Source organism: Cariama cristata, unplaced genomic scaffold, assembly GCF_000690535.1.
Source record: "Cariama cristata isolate BGI_N322 unplaced genomic scaffold, ASM69053v1 scaffold384, whole genome shotgun sequence".
Taxonomy (NCBI): Eukaryota; Metazoa; Chordata; class Aves; order Cariamiformes; family Cariamidae; genus Cariama; species Cariama cristata.
In genome coordinates, this window is record NW_009613252.1 from 53520 (window position 1) to 77820 (window position 24301).

Genomic DNA, 24301 nt, shown 5'->3' on the forward strand with positions numbered 1-24301 from the left:
TAGTATGGAGTACCAAAAGAAGCCAAATGCTGTTTCCTAGAAATTTGATGTAACTTTCAGTTAGACGAAGCAATTTCCACGGGTCCCTTCTATCCCAAAGTATTTAATAATTGTAGCTTTTTCACTTTATGGCCAATGCTATATATTTGAGGCCATTGAGAGGTCAGTACGTTGTCAAGAGTACTAATAGATTTCTGTTACTGTCTACTGGTCAGAGTGGTGTGTATGCTTAATCTTACTTTCTGTAGAATTTAAACAATGGTGATTTTCAAAGAGCTGATTAAAAGTTTCAGAACCTGTTAGTTGGAGGTCCCATTCACTTTAGCTGGTAGTATATTTGAATGAAACCTTTTGCCTCCATCTTGGAATCAGGCTTGACTCACATGTCTTGGAAGGAATTGAGGCTAGGAATTGGCTTGGGTTGTCCTCAACTAAAACTAAAGCTTCTCAGTGTGCATAATGTTTTTCATGAAAACATATTTTTATACTGTTCATAACCTGGAGATCTCTTTCTGTATTCTGTTGGAGTACAATTTTATATTGTCTGTTTCCCATCATATTTCTGAGCACAGAGGTGACCATTTATTCAGATGCAACTTCTGTTTCTGCTCATATTTTGATGTCACCTCATCTACAATGCCAGTGTTTAGCCTGTGTCTGGGTAACCCATTTCTGTTTCCACCTCCTCTGCTTGTGTTGTGGAAATAGTGTGTGTTTTTTTTTTTTTTTCTTCGCTCAAACTTGTCACACAGGAATGTAATTTCTCTGTTTGAGCCATTGGGTGGTAACTACCTGACCCATAGAAGTAGGAATAAAATAAGAATTGTCCTATCTTCTGTCATAGTAAGAAATTCTTACGTTTATAATCTCTTCTTTAAGCAGCAACCAGCTTGTTTCCCACTTTTGTTGCTGTCCTGGAGGCATTTTCATCCCCAAACCGTGTACCCTGGTACAGTCAGATGGAGCTTTAATAAAACAATAGTCTGTCTCCCCCTCTCTGCTACCCCTCAGATCTTGCACCATGGCTAGAGAATAGCACCTTCGGCAGCCTTTTCCAAGCTGTTTAATTTGTTTACAGGGTGCACCAGGGTGCTACTGGGAATGCAGAGTGAAATGTCAAGAAGTTGTGTGTAAATCTTCCAGTAATCTGTGACATCCAGGAGGAACTGGAGGAAAGGGACAAATCTGTGGTAATATTGGAGGATTATCAAAGCTAGAGTTTTGCTACTTGGATTTGGAGATCTCTCCCTACAGAACAGGTGGATTTGGAGTCTAAAAGGAGACACCAAAGGAAAATCCCTGCCATTATAAATACACTCACCAAAGCAAATAAGCCTAGGATCAAGCGACACATGGAAGATTTCTGGGATATGGAGCTGCTTAGGCGAAAACCCCGTAAGAGTTTGGGTGAAGTGTATAGGTATGTACAGGTGTGTGTACATAGGGAGAATAGTGCAGGACCCCCTCCCCAAGGCTGGGGAGCACTGTCCTCGAGTAAGGCAGCTTGCTGACCCTGGCTAAACCGGTGTTAATTCTTAGTCCTTTGACCCTAGATGGTCTCTAGCCCGCACTACTAACACTGACAGAAGGTGTCAGCTTGTTCAAATTATAAAAGTTATTTTGTTCTTAAATTTTATGTGTTTATTGCTCCTTCTTTGGAATTCTTAAGTGTTTCTCTAAACAAATAATCTTGTTTGTAAATAAAGCCAGTTCTTGCTAATATTTTTATAAAATTACGTAGCTGGATTATTTATGTTCCTTATTAGACTAATAACCCATTTGTTATGGGGTTGGGTTCATAAAATAAATCTGGGAGAGAAGAGGTCTTGAATTTATTCACATTTGAAAGTTCTTGGTTAGATTTGTGCAGAGTTGTTGTTTGGTGACAAAAAAGCAGTGTGGAGGAGTAACATTCTTGGTGTTACCATGTATCATCATCTTGTGCAAAGCAGTACAGACCCATGACGTTCAGTGTCAGCGGAGTTCTTCATGTACACACCTTTTTGTTGGCACATCTGTCATCCCTGCTGAATACAATAGTGAAGACACTGATTTTTTTTTTTTTTTAACTGATTATTAAATAAATACAAGTATTTTTGTGGGGGTTTGTCTTACAAGACATGTTTGTATGCTTATAATCTCCTGACACCACAGTGAGATTTCAAATGAAGATACATTAATGTGCATTACAAGCGTGTGATTGCTTGTATCATTATGAAAGAAATGAAAAATTAGTTTACTGCGCTAGTTTTTATCTGAACTGATCAAAACATCTTCCAATGATTTTTGTAACAATATGTGATTGGAATAACCACTTCACGTGTTGTAGAGTTCCATGCTGCAGCTGAGAGGCATGTAAATACAAGCTGCTTATTTGCAAGAAGCTCCCAGATTTGCAATATGATTGCTATGGAAACCACACAATGAAAACCTTATAACCATCTGTGTGGTTTGGTAGATTTTGCTGCATAGCTGAGCTGTTTTTGTTTACTGTTATTAAAGTGTTGAATAGAATATATTAACCCACAAACTGGGATTATCCAAGGTATAAACTAGTACTGTGCAATGACAATGTGTCAAAGACTAGAAGACAGTAAAATACCAATTAATAATGGCATTAAATCAGAGTCTAATGTAAAAAGATGGTTAACTAAGGAAACTGCTAAGTTTATGCATATTTATCATGGAGATACCACATTCCATTGAAGGAATGCACTGTTCAAGCCAAACTCTTATCCATTTTATACTCAAGTAGTCTGTTGTTGGTGTTTTGTTTTTTACCTCCCCCTTTAAGAAAAAGAAATTGGAAATAAAAATCAATGGATGCATATAAAAAACTCAGGTAGTGTAGAATTCATTGTTCACTTTTTAAATTGTGTGGATGGTAGAATCATCTATGATTGAGTAATTATCTTTCTGTTTTTTCTTCAGACTGCAAATTAAATAAGTAAATTATTTTCAACAGCTTTCATGGACTAACTGAAAAAAACCCTTAACAAATATAGTTAGTTCCTTGTTGCCTTGCCACCACAAGAATTTTGTGGGTTGTTTGCTGTTAGAGTCTGTGAGTACCAGCAGAGTGTGGAAGGTAACCTGTATCTCCAGGGTTCTTTGGATCTACAGCTCTGGAAGGGTTCCCTGGTTTGATTAGTGTTGATTTGTCTCATTTTGACATATGAGAAGGTGGAGAAGAATATTTTCTGACTACAGTGGTAGTGATGGTGTGAAGAAGAGATACAGAGGAAACATTGTACCAGACTATTTTAAAGGTCCGCATGATTCCTCTTATACAGTGTCTTAGTAATATAGGACTTCTACAGTATTTTTTATTTTAATTTTTCATCTTTTGTCCTCTCTGTGACAATTCTGTATTGTAAAGCAAAGTGGGATAAGCGGGGATGGTTGTGATCCAAACCAGTATGCTAATATGGATGGCCTTTGTTTGAATTTGGGACCTTTTCAGTATTCAAAGAGCCTTGGTTCAGGCATTGTCTCATCTTCAGATATGGATCTGGTGAACTTTTGTTTCTAGAAAATACACTTTTCTGGAAGGGGAATGCACGTGTTCTAAACTTTTCTATGAAACCACAATGCAATCTACATGTATACAAACGTACCTTAAGAAAAAAAATCTCTTTGAACCTCCTCTGCTGTTTTACTTCAGTTGAAATACTCTCTACTAAAGTCAGTCCTCAGTTTAAGGTGGTCTGATGACCATGATAGTGATAGAGTTAAAATCCACACTACATTCAACAATCCGCTGATGTAGGTCCAAACATTCAGTAACATGTAGTATCAACATTTATTTAATCAATGTATAATACTCTGTGTGTTGGATGAAACTGGGTTGTTCTGGGAAAAGGGAGCAAGCCTAGAAAATGTGACGGATAGTGGGATAATGGTAGCTGTGAGTGGTGTAATAGTGGTAGGGAAGCCACAGAATGACAGTGCCTCCTAGTGCTGCAGACAGCACATAGGGATGGATTTTTGCCATTTATGCTGCAATTGTGAATGCTTAAAATAAACAAATGAGTGTACTTGGAAACGTGCAACAAGTGTTATGCCAAGTGGGGGAATACATTTGAATGCAGTAAATAGTTTAGAGTGTTTTGTGTTGTACTGCAGCTTCAGATTTTTCCCTGTTCTATTGTGGTTTTTTTTTTCCCCCTCATCTTAAATAATCGTTTATATTAATCTCAACCAGATTTTTAGCTAGTCAAGAGTTGACGAGCAAAACTGTTGCTGGCTTAGTAGGGCAGAATTTCAAAGCTCTTTGTAGAGTGAATCTCATGATGTAATTGTAATATTTGTAGGACTGCGTATATAGGTTAGTAGCGATTATGCATACTCATTTCAACAGGTCTACTCTTGCGCTTTAAACGTCTGCTTTAATGTTTGCAGGAACAATCTTGTGGATAGATTAAATTTTTACAAGGCTAAAAATCCTTTGAACTGTTGATATAAAATTCAGTCTTTGTTGAAGTAGATAGGCAATTACATAAAAATTGCACAATAAGGAACATTTTAAAAGCTGTTAGTTCTGTATCTGTTGTGTCATTAATAAAATATCAAAATTAGTTGCTGAAATGTGTGCCTTAAAAAGAAGCATGAATATCTGTATAAGATGTGATGAGTAGCAAAGCCAAATAGTTTAAATGTATTAAAAGTCCAATTCTTGTTTGAGAAGTGGGTTTATCAATATACTATTTCCTCATTCAGTGCAGCAGCTTTGTGAGTCTTGATATACTGTAAAGACCAAGACAAATCTGTTTCTACTTCCTTATGAACCTAAAGAAAGAGTACAGCTAAAAACCCCCATAGTTTGTTCCCTTTTTGGCTTCATCAACAGTACTGTTGACCGTGAAATGTGAAGAGCAGATCTTATGTCCCTGTACTGAGTGGAGTGTGGATTTACTGAAGTGAGGGTGTGGGCATGAGAGAGTTCCCTGTCTGTGCCGGACAAGGAGTATGGAGCACATCTTCGAAATTGCCTGTGGTGATTTCAGGGTGTTCCAAGCCTGCTAGCCAGAAAACATGCTTCAGAGCTGATTGCTGCCAGGCTTTCTCTTTTCTTGTCTCCTAAACTTGTGCTAAGTTCTTTGATACAGCCTGGCTTGCTTAAAACCATGGTTAGGTGCAGTAGGCAGGAGCACTGAATGCCTGGCGTCTGTAGCGGCTGTGTTCCCATCGTTCAGGTGTCCAGCTAGTGTGTCTGTATGACAGTGCTGAAGGCAAGATGTCCTCTGCCTTCTCTGCACACTTTAAGAGCTTCTGAATTCTTGCATGGCCTGGGGATACTTTTTCAGTCCACTGTTTTCTTTTCTTTTTCCTGGCAAGAAATACACGTAGCAGAATAGGACCCTCATTCTAATTGTCTCAGAATGACTGAAAAACACCAGAACTGCAGCTCTATATTACCGCATTCAGAGCAGAGTGAAAAGGGAAACAGATGTTCACAATTGAGATTTTGAAAGAAAGCTCTTGGAGTGTTTGGATGGGTGGGGGAAACCACAGAAATAACAAAATTCCAACTTCTGTACAAATGCAAAATAGTAAACAGGGCTTATGATCTGGAAATGTAGAGTGTGGCTTTCAGACTGATGTGGGCTGTAATTCCTGTCAGCTGAGGTGTCCCTTCAGAGTTTCATTTGCAGTTATGTGTTTTGCAGAAGAACGTGTTCCTTCAAAGGCTGAAGTGCCAAGAAAACTGAGCCAGGAGAAAGTTACCACTGTTTCAGGTAATTAAAATCTTTCTTCTTTATTTTCTGTATGCCTTTTTTTTACCTTTATTTTCTTGTCTCTTCCCTTTGCTGTTTTAAAATAATGTTTTTATAGCTCTGTAAAGCTGTCTTTTTCACCTGGGTATTTGATGGCAGCAAAACTGCTTAGCACCACTTAGGATGCATGAAAACCACTTGAGAAGGATTTATAAAGTAAGCCAATTTATACAAGGTATTCCTTCCTGAATTACTTTGTAATGACTCAATTAGCTTTCATTTCTGCACAAAGGAGATTTAGTTGCATAAATTAGCTTATCATCATTGAGGAAGTGTCACTGCTAAAGGACAGTTTATAGATACAACATGCAGTTGCTGTCAAACCTATAAGAATGTAATATAGACATCTGTGTATACTTTGTGCTTGAGCAGAACAGACTTCTGCCATTCAGAGTCTAACAGGGGACAACAAGTTGCCCAAGGGACTGGCAATGTAGACGTCTCTGAAAAGGTCAACTTGACACAGGCTCTGACAATCGACCCAAAGCTCTGTCTTCTTTGATAAAAATCAGATAAACTTAAGACCACTAATTGATCTGCAGCCTGTTTAAATGTTGGCCATGCATATCTTCATTGCATATGATTACCACAGAAAGCAAATGAATTGGGTAGGAAATGCCAGAGTCCAGTGACAGCAGCATAAAAATTGGAAAAGGACACAAATGCCCAGAAAGGCTGTGAAGGATATTCTCTCAGCTTTAGCTTGGCAAACTGCCCTTGTGCTAATTATCTCTGGGACTGGAAAAAATAACTGCATACACTATGTAAAGTCACATGGCCAGACAAGTTTTCTTGACAGAAAGGTATTTCCAGTTATGCTTAAAAACAAGATATATTTGTGCTTCAAGGGCACAGACCTTTAGATAAACTATTGGTGATTTGACACAGCAAGTAGAGAAGACTTGCTTCTTATCAGACCTTACACCTTTTTGAGATCTGCTGCATTGTAACTGTGACCTGCACTGACATGCAATCTGGCTCTCCTTCCCCCATCGTACATAATACACATAATTCTTTCAGGGCTGTCAAGGAAAGGGTGGGCAAGAAGAGTTCCTTTAGGAAGTAGCTCTGCAGTGCTCTTCCTGTTGCAACATGTGGAGAGGAAACAGAGGCCTGATTTCCTGACCCATACAGGAAAGCAGGAACAGGTTGCTGTGAGGAGTTTTGGGTTGCTTTTCTTGGAAAGGAAACAAGAGGCAAGTCATCAGATGCTGTTAGCATTGTGCTCTGCTAAAAACATGTGTAAAACAACATGACTCATTACAGCCTTAATATTTAGTACTCATTTAGACATTACTGTAATTATAAGAGTGTGTTGTCATAATGGAACATGGGGTCAATCCAATTATAAAGTTGCCAACAGCGTGTGTTTTTTTTTTTCACTAATGTATCTTCTCGAAGTTCTAAATGGCCATACTTTTAAGAAATCAAAACCTTAGCACTTTCATTTCTGAAAAGTTTCAACTGCTCTGAGAACAGCCTTATCAGTCTCACTAGTATTTGTGTAATGCCTTTGAAAAGACCATAACAGTTCTCCCCAGGTATCAGATTCATTTCAAGGAATAATTTTCTGATCTGATCTAATCTTACTTAGTTAAATAGTTAACACTGGAAATATGTTTGACTTTTAGGGCTGAGTTGACATGAGTATTTCTGATAGACATCACATCATAAATATCTAACAAGACTCAAGAATATTTCATGATTTTTCCACACAAACAGCGCATACATTCTTAAATTTAATTATTGCCTAGCTGTACTAAACCTGAATTTCACAGAAAATATTCTGCAAATTGTTTGGAAACTCAGCCTGATAAGTGCAAAAAACCTTTCTTTTTTCCTTCTCTTTTCTTGCCCTAACTTACCTCTACTTCAATTAATTTGCAGACTTGAATTCTTTTTGTTCTTTCAGTCTTGATGCTGACTGCTGCTGCTGGATAGCTTTACATTAATTGCTAGTGACCTAATTATTTAAAAATACCAAAGCATTGAAGAGTTTTAGTTATAACAATATGGCTTACTGGGTCTTTTTTGCTACCACTATCTACCTGTTATCATTTCCACAATCACTGTTTCAGTAAGCGTCATGTTCTATGCTGTCTCAGTGTAAATACCTTGATTTTAGAGTAACTAAGCAGTAGGAGAAGTGAAAAAGATTATACTGAACAGATTGGGCTAGATTAGAAGTTGAGTCGAAATAAATACACTACAATTATTTTGCCCTTATTTCATAATTTTTCTGGAGCATGGGAAAAAGGGCAAGTAAGTAACAGGCATTCTTTCCAGTTTAGGACATCATCAGAACAAACAAATAACTGTGTTCTTTAACAGGGTATGTCTCATCTGGGCATTGAAACTCAACACTGAGAGTCTAAATCACTTGTCTAAGACATTCTGATAGCATTAATTTTGAACTTCACCTGTCTCTCCATCTTTAAGCCTTCAGTATGGTAAATATTGAGCACGTCATCACCAAAAAGGGATACAGTTCACCTCTTTCAAATATTGTTAAGTAGCCCAGACTAGTAATCATCAAATCTGACACTATAAACTTTTGAAGAATCTGATCAAGAATCAAGAAATATGAATCGGAATGGCGAGCTGTGTAATATACTGGGCAGCGGACCACGGTGATAAAAGGAAAACATACACACATGTTCCTTCAATTCCACAAGCAATGAGTAAGCAGATACTATCACTACTAGCTCTAAGTCACTACCGAGCAGGATTTGCTAACTCAGATGCTGTCAATGTTAAAATGGAAGATTGGTGGAAATCAGACACAGTCTCATTTATTCTAACGTTTTAAGTAGTGCACTTCCATACTTGGGCTGTAATTCCTGTTTTTGTTTTGGTCAGTTTAGTGTTCTGTCAGGTTTGTGCTCAGAAATGGCAAGTGCCAAAATTGTCACAAGGAAAGGGGCAGGAATGGGACAGCCTGCAGTTAGATTGGCTTGGGCTGCAATGGGAGAGCACACTTAAATCCCTCTGAAATATGTACTCTTAATCTGTTTTTCCAGGTTTTGGTTTTTTTCTGTGTATTGAGGCTATTAGAATATTCCAATAATTTTTTCCTATTGAGTAATCCATGGACATTCTTAAGTTTTAAACTTATTTGAAGTGCATGCTTGAGTGATATACTTGTCAGATTTTTTTTTTTTTACCTGAACGGTTCACCTTTCTTTCTTCAAGCATGTATTGTCAGGTGCCAGTATTTTTCAGTGAAATAAGCAGTCTGAGCCTACCGTCAGGAAGGCTGGCAGTCATTGCTGTTTGATCTGTCAAATAAACTCTGAAGTGTTTTCATCAGTATATTGGACCAAAATATCTGTTGTTACTATTACCGTTATGGGAAAAGCACAGATGGCAGAAGAAAACCATGAGAGGAATTCTTTATGGAAGAGTTTTGGAAAATGTTGGCTAGTTGTTCATTCAGATAGCTGTCCTGGAATGAAAGAAGTATTTCCTTGAGAAACAACATATCCAAAATCCTGCTCAGCCATTTCTTGAGATTTGGTAATATTAAAGCAGTGCGTAGGTAAAAAGAAACTGTTTTCTACCCTCTGCTACACATTTAATTTTTTTTATCATGTCTTACTCGTATTTGTGACCTAAGTGACCATGTCTTCAAAGTACAACAGACTTCAGTTTAGCAATTATGTCATCATAGTATTTTTAAGGCACACAACATTTCACAGTGTATAACAATAGAGTGTAGTTGTGACAGAGTAATGACAGCAAATCAATACCTTTTGAATTTGAACCCTGATGGGCACTTAAGTTCTTGATGCTAAATCCACCAACTGTTTTCAGGTATTACATGTGTTTAAGAAGAATTTCATTACAGTATAAGTATCAAGAATTTCATTACAGTATAAATACCAAATTCCTTTACCCAGGTCTCCTGGTTTTGTTTTATTCAGTTCTTCAGAGGCAATCAAATGAAATTTGGCAGGGTCTTCCCCAACTGAAAGAGAGGCTGAAGTAAGAAAGAATGGGCTTGTGTTTTGCAGAGGTTTTTGCAGCTTTTTTTGTTCTACCTCTGTGTTTGTGAAGCACTATGAATTATTTTATTAAGCATTTTGCCCTTTAGATATATAGATTCTGAAGTTAAATTTACAATTGGCTTTTATGTGTGTGTAGTTGCACTTACAGAATTTGAAGAAACTTGTGCTGGTGGGTATGAGAGGGGATTTCAGATTTGAAATTAACACTTGGAAGACCAGCATAGTTGTTCACAAACTTACACTGGCACTTTCTCTCCCTGTTTTTAATTCCTGTGCTCCTGGTATACTGGTATATGTTTTTCTGAGAAATATGGCTTTCTGATTTAAACAACACTGTCTTATGTTGAAATCACAAATGAGGGCATAGAACCATCGTTAGTTTTTGGGCAACATCTTCACTGTTGCAATAAGCTTATTTTAACATGCATCTTTTCCAGTGTTGTTGTGTTATTGGTTGAGTTGCTTTCCTACTTTAAGGCTTAATTAAATGCTCATGATGAACATCTAGTGAGAGATGTGTCTTACCTGCTGTGGGATCTCTTCTGTTGCTGATGTTCCCCATGTAACTCCCATTAGGGTTACAGGAGTTACTTCAGGCACATAAAGGTAAGAGCAGACCTCAGAGTGATAAAGGTCAGTGTGAAAAGTCACGATTCATTTCAGTGCAATCTGAAGAAGTAGAAGTCCTGATTAATGTATTTTAAACCAAATCAATAAAACAACTGCTGAAAGATTTGAAAGGTGGAATATTCCAAGATAACTCTTTTAGTTTTTTCCTCGTATGGGCTTACATTATCTCTTACAAGATAGAGCTGGGAACTGTGATCAGTGCGATATCAAAAGACTGAGAAAAGATTCTGACTTTAATATTTATCACAAATTAATTTGGTGCCAACCTGTGTAACTGTTTATAATTGTCTAATGCTAAATTGGTGTAACATTTCAAACTGATTCTGCCTTACTCTTGAAATTATTCTGTCTCTGCGTTTTAAAATAACCAAATCTCTTATTTCTGAATGGTTGGGAGTTTTGTATGTGTAGATATTGCTGCTTTTGGTGGGATGGCAGAAGAATTTGTGCACTGGTGATTGGAATGCCCCCTAGTGCTGTACAGCAAGTGGTGGCTACTAATCACCAGTTTATGGCAAATTAAATGATGGCTAACTCGCATAGCAGCCTTGAATTCAAGGTTGTGAATATTCAGCCTTATGACAGTATTGCCATCAAAACAAGATAGCACAGAACACAGACTGAAATGGATAAATAGAAAAGAAGCTCTTGCTCGTACAGAGTATTAAAATCTAAGTATTTGTCAAAATAGGGAAAATCATAAGTTGAATACTGCTATATTTTTAATAGCATGACTTTTTATCACTTGATACTTGATATTTTAGCAGGATTTTTTCAATAATAATGTGAACCAATCATGATTAAATTGTAAACTATAAATAATGGTGTAGAGTGCTAACGACATGCAAATGTAACTGGTATATGTTGGAATAAACAGCAAGCCTGCTGTTCCAAGGATCATATAACAAAACTAAGATGACAGCCTTGATCCAGCCGGTTCAGTGATATTTATGTTATCAGAATTAGAAGATAGCTTTCCAGTGATGTGAATTATTAGTACATATACATTCTGTCTGGTTAGTGTATACATAATGTAACTGGTCATCTTAGTGGTATTGCTTACATTCTTTCTGCATTAACTCATCACACTCCATTCTCATGGAATTAAAAACAGGAAATAGTTTGCAGTGTAACAGAAGCACCCAGTGTATTTAACTGTGTGTAAGCGCTGTGTTTCAGTAGATGTACTCTGTATTGTAAGTGTATGACAAAGCATTTATTACTGTGTTATTGCCGTATTACAGAGCAAAGAGTGCTAAATAATCAATCAGTTAATGGTCTGTATGGCAGCTTGAACACAGCACATCCATTGTGCTTATGCTGTTAGAAGGATGAGTTTATGACTGTAGTGTAGTTGCATGTTTAGCCAGAGCTTAATGTCCTAAACTGGAGCTGACACAAATATTTTTAAAATGCAGCTTCAGCAACAGTTTCCAAGTTCTCCAATATTTCAGAAGGAACAATCAAGGATTATCTCAAAGGTTCTCAGAACAGGAGAGGGAGGGGGAGCGTATCACAAAATACTTACTTTGGCTTCCTTTCAAAGATAATTATTAATTGTATTCTAGCAATTTTATCAGTTTCCAGTTGAGATACAAATATGGCTTGCTGGAAATATATTAGTACAGGGAAAACTAGCTGCTTTGAGTTGCCGCTGGAAAATGCTTTGAAAACCTGTAGCTACATGTCTTCAAGTGATACAACTTGCCAGTGAAGGACTTGCACATTTAAATTGTTTTCCACTTGCTTTTGTGGTATGAAGGAGCTGTTTCTAAAAAGAGGAGTAAGAAATGTGCACTAGTAAATTGCTTTGTACTATCTGGATATTTAAAGAGTAACTTTTATCCCTCAATCTTTATCCTTTTGTAATTAAGTGCTGTTTTCTTTGCAGATAGCAAAAATACCGATTATGCCAATTTCTATCAAGGTTTGTGGGACTGCACAGGAGATGTACCTGATGAGTTGACATTTAAACGTGGTGACGTTATCTACATTCTCAGCAAGGTATGGGATGCTGCTGGGGCTACACAGTTGTAAAAAGAGAGCCGTGGCAGAAGGGCACATTCCCACAGTTCTACGCAGGGAAATTGGCACTCCCTTTCAGATTCTTTGTTTGCAATCAGATATTCACTGCAATTAATTATTTTGTCAAATGAACTATAATCACATTTAAAACATAGTCGTGCAACAGGAATTAACCTAAAAGCATGTTTATTTACTTATTAAATCTTGGCTACCATTTGTTAACTGATATAACAGGAGACAATGTGCTTTCTGCTTGTAAAAGTTAACCTTGTAGAATTTTAAATTCTCTTGCATGTTATGTTATTTGTTTCCTGGTTTTATATTCCTGACTGTGCCAATTCTGACTTTTTTAGCATCTTGCTACAGAAGATGGCTTGGGTTTTTTGAACTATGCTTTCATCTTTCTATGTATATTGTAATTGTTCTGACAGCTCAGCTTCCAAATTTGTTTGCTCTGACAAATTTGGGCAATTTTTAATTTACTGCTTTTCTGTTAGCAAAGCAAATGAGAAATATAGTTCCTGTCATCTAAAGTGATGATGAGCAGTATAAGCATGAAATTTTATTCTACTTTAATGTTGGTTAATTTTCTTATTTTTTCCTTATTTTTTTTTCCCCCCCCCCCCCCCCCCCCAACAAAACCAAAACCTAAACCTCTCCTAAAATATATATGTCATGGTCCATTGAGTCTACTTCTGAACAATTCATCAAAGGAAATTTCTCTTTTCCCCATATATTAGAAAAAAGCTGAGCTTTTCAAGTTCTCATTGAAAAAAAACCTTTTAAAATATATGTAGAATATATATCTCAGATGTAATTGCCATTCAGTATAATTGGTTCCAGAGGTATTGTAGGTCATTGAAATATACAAGTAGGTGCATGAAAGCAAAAGGCATCTGTTTGTCTTCGTTTCAAACTCTTCAGTTTTGTCACAATTACTTTAAATCTTCTGTGATACCTTTAACTGCAATGTTTCTGGATAATAAAGGTAACAGCTTCTGGTTGAAATAAATTTAAGATTTATGGATAGAAAGGTAGTCCTATACAAAAATATAGAAGATATATTACTAATGGTAATGTGACCATGTATGTCTTTTGAGGTATTTCATTGTCACTTAAACTAATAACTGAATTCATTACTAAAGGCCAGGTAACACTCTTGGATTGGGCAGACTTTCAAGCAGTTATACAGCACTGAAGAATGATACTAATTTAAAATAGCCACCTCCACCCCCTCTCCTTCCCCCAAAAAAGCCCATGAGCAAATGGATTCCACTGTACAAGTTTGGCTTCCTTGTGGGTTGTGCTCTTCTGTTATAATATGGGAACTATAAAATGTTAATCTTCAGCTTGTAGGTGAAAAAATCATTTGCTACTCCTTCCCCAAAAGAGTGAGAAATTTAATTCAGAAAATGGAGCAGAATAGAAAAACAGTAGCTTAAGCTGTCATCTGTATATCAACTGTCTTGTGGTCATGCCGTGATTAATCCATAACAGGTCCTTGAAACAGGCTTGCTGCTGCTCCAGATATATAGAACCTCTCTTTTTGGGAATGATTTCTGCTCCAAAATACAGCCCAGAAAATTCAGCCCTGTTTCTCTTAAAGATTTTTGCAGCTTTTTCAGAAAAATGAGTATTGGCCACTACTGTCAGCTCTGAATTTAGGGTCCTTGGAGGGAAAAGTGCCAGAGAATTATCCATCTTAACCCTCCACTTGATTCAGTTTCAAGGTCTGATCATTTACGAGCTCTTTGTCTGTTAAGTGAAAATATAACCAAAGGAAAAGTGAACCTAACCATCCTGAAGTGGGTCAAGACTTTTCTTCAAAAAGTATTTCTTAATCCACTACATTAATACTTGGATTTTGTGGCAGTCGGCAGGAATCCTTGGCAATTTTTTAATTTTTTCACACCATCTAGTGGTTGAAAATGAGAGATGCAGGTACTGACAGGAGGGGATGTGTATGGATCCAAAATGGTGTCATAAATTCAGCTTCGGCTTGAACCTAGCTATGGCTTTATTGCCTTTCTATCATATGTCAGCCAGGTATGAACATTACTGTTGAAAATTCACATTTTGCTGATAAGGAAGTAAGTACAGGTATAGCAGTATTATAGTAGGAAGGGTGAAGTATTAACAAAATACCGAATGTATTTGTGCAGCATGTAATAGTTCTTTGTTTTACAATGAAATATAAATGGTATAGCTTGCTCTGACGAACGTGATAAGATAGATATTTGTGTCTCTCAGAAATAGTTATGCCAAAGCAATATATTTTTACGTCTTTTTCACATACTTTTATAGAAATTAGGGGAAAAGTGACTATTTTGTTTCCAAGAAATGAGATCATTAGTACAACAGTAGTAATTATGAACCAGTTTAGCAAATTTGGGCATTGACATAATTAAAATAAGGTGAGAGGAGTAATATGTTACATGTAAATTTCTAGGCGAATGCCTCTTAGAAGAATGAGCAAGGTTTCAGTTTGGTGATGTTTACTTCCTAAAATAGCTAAACATTATGTAAAGACAAATCTCCCATAATTTGTTTTAAACTGAGCATCAAAATTCAGTGTTAGCTTAATGAGCATGATTTGCATACTTATACTCTGATAATACAAATACTTATGCCCAACTAGTGTAATTACTGTAGAAAAGCATGTTTTCCTTGTTTTAAAGGTGCAGTCAAAAACTATTTTCGCTATCATCTAAATATTTATGTCAGTTGTGGCTTTTGTGTGGCAGTAGCCCTGTGGGCTCTTACGAAACAAAATGAAAACTTTTTTCTAGGTTTTTCTACCTTTGAGAGTTTCCTTCAAAAGTTGAGTTTTTAATCTGAGCAGAATAAAGAGAACTGTTGGAATAATACTTGTTAACTTTAAAAAAAATAGTTAAATTTTCAGATTAATTGATCAATGTATCTGTACAGAGAAACTCATACTATTATAATTTTAATTTATATTCTTGAATATTCAAGTAGCTTTTATAACTTACGCTACAAATCACGTGAACTTTCAGAAAATTATATACCCCTCTCCCACTATGCAGTAGAAAACATTTTATAGCTCTACTGATAGAGGGACTCATTAATAGGATTTCTTAGTTAATATTGACTTAGTTAATATTGACTATTAGAAATGTGGTACTTGGGTGTCCTGTTTTCTAAAAGGATGATTGCTCTTAACTCCTGCTCATTTATGGGTTTGCCTTTGCTTTCAAGCGTGTATGATAAATGGGGAAACAAACCATGATACAACAATCATTTTTATAAATCTTCCATAGCTCTATCAAGAAATCAATTTCCAGAAACAGACAGCTGTGAGTGGAGGTAGTCATATTTTTTTTTTTTCAAAGTTTGGTATGCACAATTTATGCAAGTGCAGCACTTGCAGTATCTGTTTCTTTGCTTTAGGTGCATGTTTTGTGTCGGGAAATGCCATAGTGTCATCAGCCAAAGGCAAGCAGTAATGGAAACTTACTTAGATGTTAGCAGGCACCTGCTTAAGTAGAATTACTGACATTTCTTAACTTTTAAGCTAATTTATTCCCATCTCATTTATACTTATATTTGCATGAAAACAACAAATAAGACTCCAAAATCAGAAATTATATCTCAAACTGGAATTCTCCTTCCTTGTTACTATTTCAGTACATGCCAATGCAATATAATGCTGCTTACTCTGTTATTTATGATTCATAGAAATCTCATCTGTGACTTAACCCTTTGCTGTAGAATTTTCCGTGAAAGTAAAGTACCTAGATTGGTATCTAGATTACCCTTTATTCAGTGGTTGTACATTTCCAGTGTGGCAGATTTTGTTCTTTCCATACAAGAAATGTCTGTTAAAATGCTCACATCTCAACCTGTATCTTTTACTTAGTGAAAAGACAAAGAAATCTCCATAGCTCAGATTACTGCTTATGAAATAAAGTACAACTTAACAGTGCAGCTGTTTCATAATCAGTGTGAGCATTTTCTACATTATCTGGATAATCTTCATAAAATGTATTTATTCAGTATTTTTGAAAAAGATGTGAAAGGCATACTAAAATCCTGAGTGTGTTGTGTGTGGTGGTGTTTGTGGGTTTTTTGTGTGTGTTGGGTTTTTTTTTTTTTTTTTTTTTTCTGTCTGGCTATTTTCTGACTGATAATACTGAGATACGTATTTAACAGTAATTTCTCTTTCCGTGCCCATACTGCCTATGTCTACCTTAGCAAATAGGGAGTACCAATAGAAGCAGATTTGCAGAGTGAAAGAGCGCTGAGGCCCCGGCATCCACACCTTGCATTTTCAAAGGGGTTTGATGTCCGAAGAGGTCTAGCTGGTTTTGTGGAATGCGAACACATTAGTGGTTGGAGCACATGAAGTGCATCTTCCATTTTAGTTTCATCTGAAAGAAATGTAGCGTGTGTGCTCTGAGACTCATGGCTCTGCAAAGTGAGCCAAGGTGGGGAAAGTGGGAGCATTGGGAGATTCACTTCAGTGGCATGCTTCTGGTCAAAACTAAAATGCAGTGTTAAGTTGTGTATTTCCTTCTTCTGGCTTGTTTATGTGTATTCTTTACAGGGAAAAAAAACCAAACATGTTTAAACGTAAGGTAAGGATGAAGGCCTTTAAATGAAAGGGTAGTTAAGATAGACTAATGCAAAATAACTCTAGCTTTTTTGATTTGCATACTGATAATATGTAAGCATTTACCTACCTGATTAGAAGAAAATTTGGCATTGTGTCATCTAATGGAAAATAAAATGGCCCTTCTATGATTCCATGGTGTTTTCAGGGGCCAGTTTTGGTTCAGAATTCAGTCTGCTTACCCTGATTTATATTGGAACTCTTTAATTAATGTCTATTTTATCTCATGTCATTGCAGGAAATAAAACCTAATAATGCAACCATACAATAAATCTGAGGCTTATATTCTTAAAGATGACCATTTTATTGGTGTCTTAAAACAACTCTACTACCTGTGAAGAAGTCTCATTCAGTTATCGAAAACATTTGTCATTTTCTGCTTTTTAGAGAAAATGCTGTTCTGTGCCAAAAATGCTCCCTTGTTGATAGTGTATCATTCAGCAATTACACCAAAGGAAGTTCTAGAAACTTTTTAGCTAGTCTAAATCTCTTGGATGACTTAGAGATGTTTTAAAATATTACCTTGCCAAAATTGCACCCCCATGGATATTATTTGAAAAAAATTTCTCACTGCTTCCCACACATCTTTAGCTTAGATAGGAGAGGCTACTTATTTTAACCCCAAACAAGGTGATAGAAATGTTTTGCTTTTCAGTTTTAAAGTTTGCAGATCTTGAGCCCCTGAGTTCATATTACTCATAGTGCCACTGGAAGAGAGCAGGAGAAAAAAATCTTGAATTTACACAATTCAGTTGTGTTTTTTTTAAAATAAAACTCCATTGTTTTGTTCAAGGCATTGAAACACAATGATGATTTTCAGCAACTCTTTTTAAAACATAAAACAAATAAAAAACCCCAACCCTACAAACACAAAAAACATACCATATGTATTGAACAATAGGGGACTAATTGCACAAGGACCAGATGTTCTCAACTTTTGCTGAAGTCAGTAGAAGTTAATATGGTGCAAAGCATCTGGAGATCCTCATTTATGCAGAGGATCTGCTCTAAAGGTAGAGACTGTTTTAGAAATCCTGTCGTATAAAAATTTTCTCTTTTTCCACATCGTAATTGTCTTCTACCTAGTACAAAAATCTTGGATTTAAAAGATACCTGTAAAAAACAGGTAGTATATTTCTACCTACTGTTTTTTTCCCAAGTGTAAAAACTTCTATGATCAATGTCTCCTGGAGTCATAGGTACGTACACATCAGTGCAGTGAAATTGGTGGGATGGGGACAAGGAGAAGCATCTGTTCAGTGTGTTCAGCTGAGAACATTTAAGGAGCTTGTAAACTCTGGGATTTCCTCTCCCCCCTGCTATCATAGCATGCTGTACAGAGAGTGTTTTGCCAGCATGTTAAATGTTAAGTCATAGCCTGTTCCTTGCTGCCCTGTGAAATTACTTCACTTTGGTTAATAAATTTCTGCTGGGGGCCAAAAAAAAAAAAAAAAAAAAAAATTCCGTGCTGTGACAGACAGTGGAAACGTAGAAGTAGCTTAGAAAGCATTTGGTCCTTTGTGAAGGTGGTTTTTTCGTGTTATTTGGCATAATATATTCTGCTGCCCTGGTGCTTGCCTTCCAGGGGTTGTGGTGGCCCCTTTCTCCCCCAGCCGCTGCCTGGCATGGCCTGGTGTGGCAAATGTGCTTCCCGGCACATGGCAGAGCCCTGGCTGCACGCTTGTGCACTCTCCTCCTTGCAGGGCGGCTGGATCTGGCCCTGCCCCCCTCTCCTGTCCCACTATTTGCCTTGGAGCAATTCATTTTGCAGTTATTGAATTTCTTTGGAGAGTTATTTTCATACAGCGAGCATCACAGCACCTCTGGATCTTGATAGCGTTTCTACATAAGGAGAAAGAGGCTTTGTGTTAGTAATTACCTAACATTGTCAGGAGCTGACTGCAGGCCTCTTTCTAGTGATAACAGAATAACCACATAATGTAGCTTTATAGCACATGATTAATAGAAAATAATTACACATCCTACAAAGGGATGCAATATTTCTTATAAATTGACTACAATGGTTTCCTGTAGATTAAAGGACTCTTCATTATTTTATCAGTCCTTCTGAAGTATAGTCGCTTGCCTATGTTAGCAGTGATGTTAAGACCTGAATGCAGTGAGGGATACCAGATGGTAAACCCAGTGGTACCTGAGATCTGAAGCTGATGCTTGCAAAAGCGCCGTGCTTCCCAACTCTTAAAAATTCATATAAAACTCCTAACTGTATTCATATCCTTCTGTGTATTAATCATTATTTCCCACAAATGTGGACTTTAGACTTTTATTCTACATGTCTTAAGCAGCAGCAATAGACATATGGACCTCACAACAGCAGTGTATTAATTAAATTATATTGCTATGAAGGAGTTTATAATTGATAATGTTGATAGAAACAATACATCAATTTGGATTTTATGTGTGACTTCAAGAAAGGACTGGGGGGGGGGGCTGCTTATCTGCCTGACTAGTAAGCATTCCTTTGTGGTACTGAGAACGGAAAGGAATGGTTAGGAGTTTAAAGAGAAATGTCTGTACTTTAATCAGTTTAAAAGGGAGTGCTATCTAATTATTCTAAAACCTGAGATTAAAGTTTTATATTCTTGGTAGCCAGATATCTGCATTATATTTTTGTTCAGACTTCTGTAGACTGCAGATAGTTTAATTGGGATTCATGTTGCTCTTGAGACCCATGCAAAGAATAGTAATGTAAAGTAAAAGCTTCTGTGTTGCAATATTGTCTGTATGGTATAATGGTTGCAGTGAATCCTTAAATTAGTTTACTAGTCTGTTACATCAACATTCATTTCATCTTCTCACTTAGCTTCATGCCAGAGCAGTAAGTGGTGTATTAGTAAGCAGCAAAACCCGGAAAGTTTTCAAAATAGCAGCATGCTTTTAATTTTAATTTGAGGTATCTGAATTGTTTCTTTAAAAACAATTGTTTCTAAGTTCTTGTATTGTTGCGAAGTAGAACGTTTTCAATGGACGTGTAGTCCACAGGCTTTTTCTATGCCATTTGTCATATGCAATTTAATGACTGCTTAACTAAGCCACTTCCCTCATTTCATGTATTGTTTGTTTTTTTGGCTGATGTCTGGCAAAATTTGCTTAATCACTCCTGTCAGTCACTTCACGAGTTCCATGTAACAGCTTAAAATCTTTTGTTGCTTTCTCCTGGAGAGATTTATTGCTGAGATTCTGGTGGTATACATGAGTACCACTCCTTTCAGCAATTTCCCACTTCAGTCTAGAAATCCAGTTTGTATATTTAACCAGTGTATTGTGAGATAAAACATAAATTTTTAAACAGGTTGATCTGGAACATTATAAACCTCAGTGTCAGGGTATTATTTAGCCTTTAAGGATTTAAGGTGTAATGTGTACCCCCATGGGAAAGTTTATGAGCAGTTCTTAACTTCTGTGGCGAGCAGTTTGCACTGAAGATCAGGTTCAGATACCTCTGGAGTTTCAGACCAGACCCATCCCCTGCAGTCTGTTCTGCAGCGGAAAGGGGAATAAGGTGGAATTATTTTTGCAGCTTTCTCGTTTGTGTGTTCACATCATAAATGAAGGTTTTCCTGCTGCTTTTTATGTGGATTTTCTTTAAATCACACTTACTGCAGTATTTTATGGATAGTAGGAATCTTTTAAATCACCAATTCACTGGGAAGAGAAGGAAGAAAATGTTTGACTGGTGTTTAGCCTTCCACAATAAGAAAATATAAAAGTGTGTGTATGCATGCCTGCATGCAAGCATGTTTAAAGGAGAGAAAAAAAAAAGAAGAAATAAAGAAAAAAAAAAAAGCCTGGGCCCACATGAAAGTGGCCATCAGCAGGACTTCATCGTAGTTAAGCACAGGGAGAACCGAGTACACTAAGCACCTCATAGGACCCCAGAGAACTCTCGACCAGGCCAAATACGCCAGCAGCAAATCATTATAGCTCGGGCTCTAATGAAACTCCATTAACCCTTAAGCTCCACTTGACTGTTATTAACCGAAAAACTTTATCTACAGTCAAAATAATAGCTTCATCTCGGAAGGGCCATTAATTCAAAATCCTACAGCCTTTTGCTTTTCTCATCAGAAGAGCAACATAGCAGGAAGCAGATGTTGCTTATCAGAGATATCTGTGTATTTTGTATTTTCCATGTTTGTTCCAAAGTAATTTCTATCCTACTAATCATTCAATTTTTAAATGGGGTCTCTGTTTTAATAATGCTTCATTTGTAACTCAATATATGTGTGTGTGCAATTTCAGCTGTTACAATTTATTGAACCGCTGTTAGGATTGATCTTAAAATATTTACCTCATAGGAAAAAAATTAAATTTGGATCCCACAATACTCTTACTTGGTATTGCTTTTGGAAGATATTATTTCTTTAAACTATTATAATTCATTTTGTTTCATATTTATCTCACTAAGCCTAAACAAATTTCAAACAAAAGTACATTAGTCATCTGTCAGACATATGAGATCTGCCGTAGAATTTTCTGCAAACCTAAAGCAATAGTAGACTTTGTCCGTAGAAAGAGATTATGTATAAGGTATATAGTGTTCCCTTCATATTTGAGCGAAGTAGTTTTTAAAATGAGTTGGTTGTAAGTTTCTTAGAGTTTAGCCTTGTGATACTGGGAGAATCCCAGTTGATTCTTATATGTCAATGTTGTGCTATTAGATTTTAGTTACAAAGATAAGGTTTTTGTATTTGTGATGAATAGAGGATGGAGAGGTTGGCTATTTTTAGTAGGTGTTATAGAGAAGCGTGACCATAATTAAGAAATTTTCCCGAGTATGCCTGGCCTTTTTAAAATTTAACTTCTGTCTTTGCCTAGCTCTGCATGTGAATGTCTCTAACAAAAAGATATAACGTTTTAATTTTCAGTTGAAATGATTATAACTGTATATAAGAGAAAGCATCCATAAGGAGTTGCATACAAAACTCTATTGCATTTATATCAGACTAAAGGTTAATATTGCATATTGTTTTCAATTAGGAGTACAATAGATTTGGCTGGTGGGTAGGAGAAATGAAGGGAACCATTGGCTTGGTGCCTAAAGCCTACATAATGGAGATGTATGATATTTGAGAGGCCTGGGTAAGTACATTTTAATCCAATCTTCTGTAATGGCTTATATGTTCCCTTGTTCTCTGTTTCATAAGTATTTCTTTCCTGGAACCTTTGTAGCAGTCCTGTTAACATAAAGATTATGGCCAAATATATTGAAGGTTCAATTAAAGCACTTTTTCTGGGATTCTGTATGAAATATTAAACCACAGTGTACAAAATATGATGTATTTTATAACTACATTCCTTTTCTAGATTTTTTTTTTTAAATAAAATTGCTGTGCTTTCTAGTTAGTTTTGTTACTTTAGTAATACATACGTATCTGTCTGTGCAGAAAACTGTGGAAGGGGATAGATATTTGGACTGGGTTTGAGATGCATGTTTCGGGTTTTTTGGTTAATGATGAACTTTCAACTTCCCTCTCCCTAATCAGGAGAAACCTGCACTTGAAATCAAGAGTGGTGTGTAACTGCAGTTTACAGACCTGGCCTCTGAAAGAAGATTTTGCTCTACACGTTTTGTGGTTTCAGTGAATGTAGTCAGATTGTTGCCTTGTGTGTATTAAACATTAAAAACTGTATTTGATCATAATTCTATAGAAATGTTCTTCTTAGCCACTTTTTATAGAATTGTAATGCTAGGAAATGACATAGATGGTAATTAATATATGGGGCACAAGCAGCCAAATACTGCCTGTTGCTCTTTTCTTAAGCATACTAGCAGCACTCTGTATAGCTATAGGTTTGTGTTCTTTCAGGGAGTTTGGCAATGTTTTGCGCTTTCTCAGAAAAATCAAGCTGAACTTTGAAAGTAGAAAACTATTACTCAGTTCATGCATGCATTAACCTTTTAATGCTCACTGTACATTTTGTGCAGTTTCCTAGGAAAATCAAGGGAAATTTATGTGTAATATTGCAAGTCTTCACGGTATTCTGCTTCCAAATGTTTTTGTATTATGTTTTAGCTAATGATTTCTTTTTCTCATATATTTAGTATTGTATTGTTAATTAATATTGTGTTACCGCAAAATGAAGGCTTGGATCTTTTGCTGGTATAATAAATCAGCCTGTGTGGTATTACTGCCCTGACACCATTCTGACTTATGTGAGAATTTGTAAAAAGATAATATATTAAACCCCACAATTTTTGCTAAGTCAACGTGAGCTAAATGGCAGGTAAGAATGATTTTTTTTTTTTTTTTTGTCTGTGGTAGTGTGATATATTTTATCTGTACCTTACAGATATTTTCACAGAGTCAAATCTGGATACCTTGTTGATATGTGGAATTTCTGATACGAGTTGTGCAACAGACATCTTCAGCTCTAGGTGGATTAGTAACAGCTAACTGCGGTCTTAGTGTCAAATCCAGAACCTTGTGGCTAAAAGCATCAGTTGAAACGTAAAAAAGGTACACTAAAATATTATCACATGTGGACAAAGGGATTGGGCAAGTCAGAGTTAATACTTTAAACGGTGTTGTTTTGGAGATGCGCTTTACTATTAGCATGCAAGATCAACTTTTTAAAAATCCTCCCATAGGCTTGATTTGTGAGACCCTTAATCTGCCAAGAGGCAGGTCAAGCCAGTCTGTGAATTGCTGAGCCTGTGCAGGTCCCCTTGTAGTTGCTTGTGCTGTTTACGCTTCAGGCGGGCCCTGGAAACACTGTGGGTTAAAAGGTAACGTTAGTCTGAACTCGGAATTAGATCAGTAAACTAAGATGTTGTGCTTGATGTTGGCTAATGTATGATACTTGATGGTGCACTGGATTCTAATAGGAGTGAAACAGGGTACAGAGTTTTGTTGTGATTTTTTTTTTCTAAAAGAGATAGTCATTGAAATTGATTCTGTATGTTATCAGTGAAGCATTAAAATGATAGATTATAGTCTTCAGATCTTTTACTACTTTAATTTATCAAATGTACTTGTGGATTGTGTACAGAATGTGAAGCGTTAATATCACGTCTAGAAAAGCTCCTTCTCTCGTTAACATGGCAGCGTAATAAATCTGTCCACCGAAATCTGTTTATTATGTAATTCCGAATGCCACCACCACCGCCTTTTTTCGGAGTAAACACCCACCCCCGCCCTCGGCGAGAGGAAGTGCATAGGCGCCAAACTTGATCCGGGGCCGGGAGCGGCTGTGCGGAGCGGCCG

General features: G+C 36.6%; 1 protein-coding gene across 1 annotated transcript in view; it reads left to right on the forward strand.

Annotated features, from left to right (window-relative positions):
* The window catches only part of SKAP2 (src kinase associated phosphoprotein 2), a gene marked incomplete at its 5' end in the record, with an annotated part of 47319 nt that extends 24339 nt beyond the window's left edge, over positions 1 to 22980 (forward strand). Inside the window, 4 exons of the mRNA XM_009698923.1 lie at positions 5670 to 5738; positions 12306 to 12418; positions 22074 to 22175; positions 22580 to 22980. Coding sequence (XP_009697225.1) covers positions 5670 to 5738; positions 12306 to 12418; positions 22074 to 22166 — 275 coding nt within the window. The remainder of the gene's footprint in view (positions 1 to 5669; positions 5739 to 12305; positions 12419 to 22073; positions 22176 to 22579) is intronic.
* Between the last annotated feature and the right edge of the window lie 1321 nt (positions 22981 to 24301).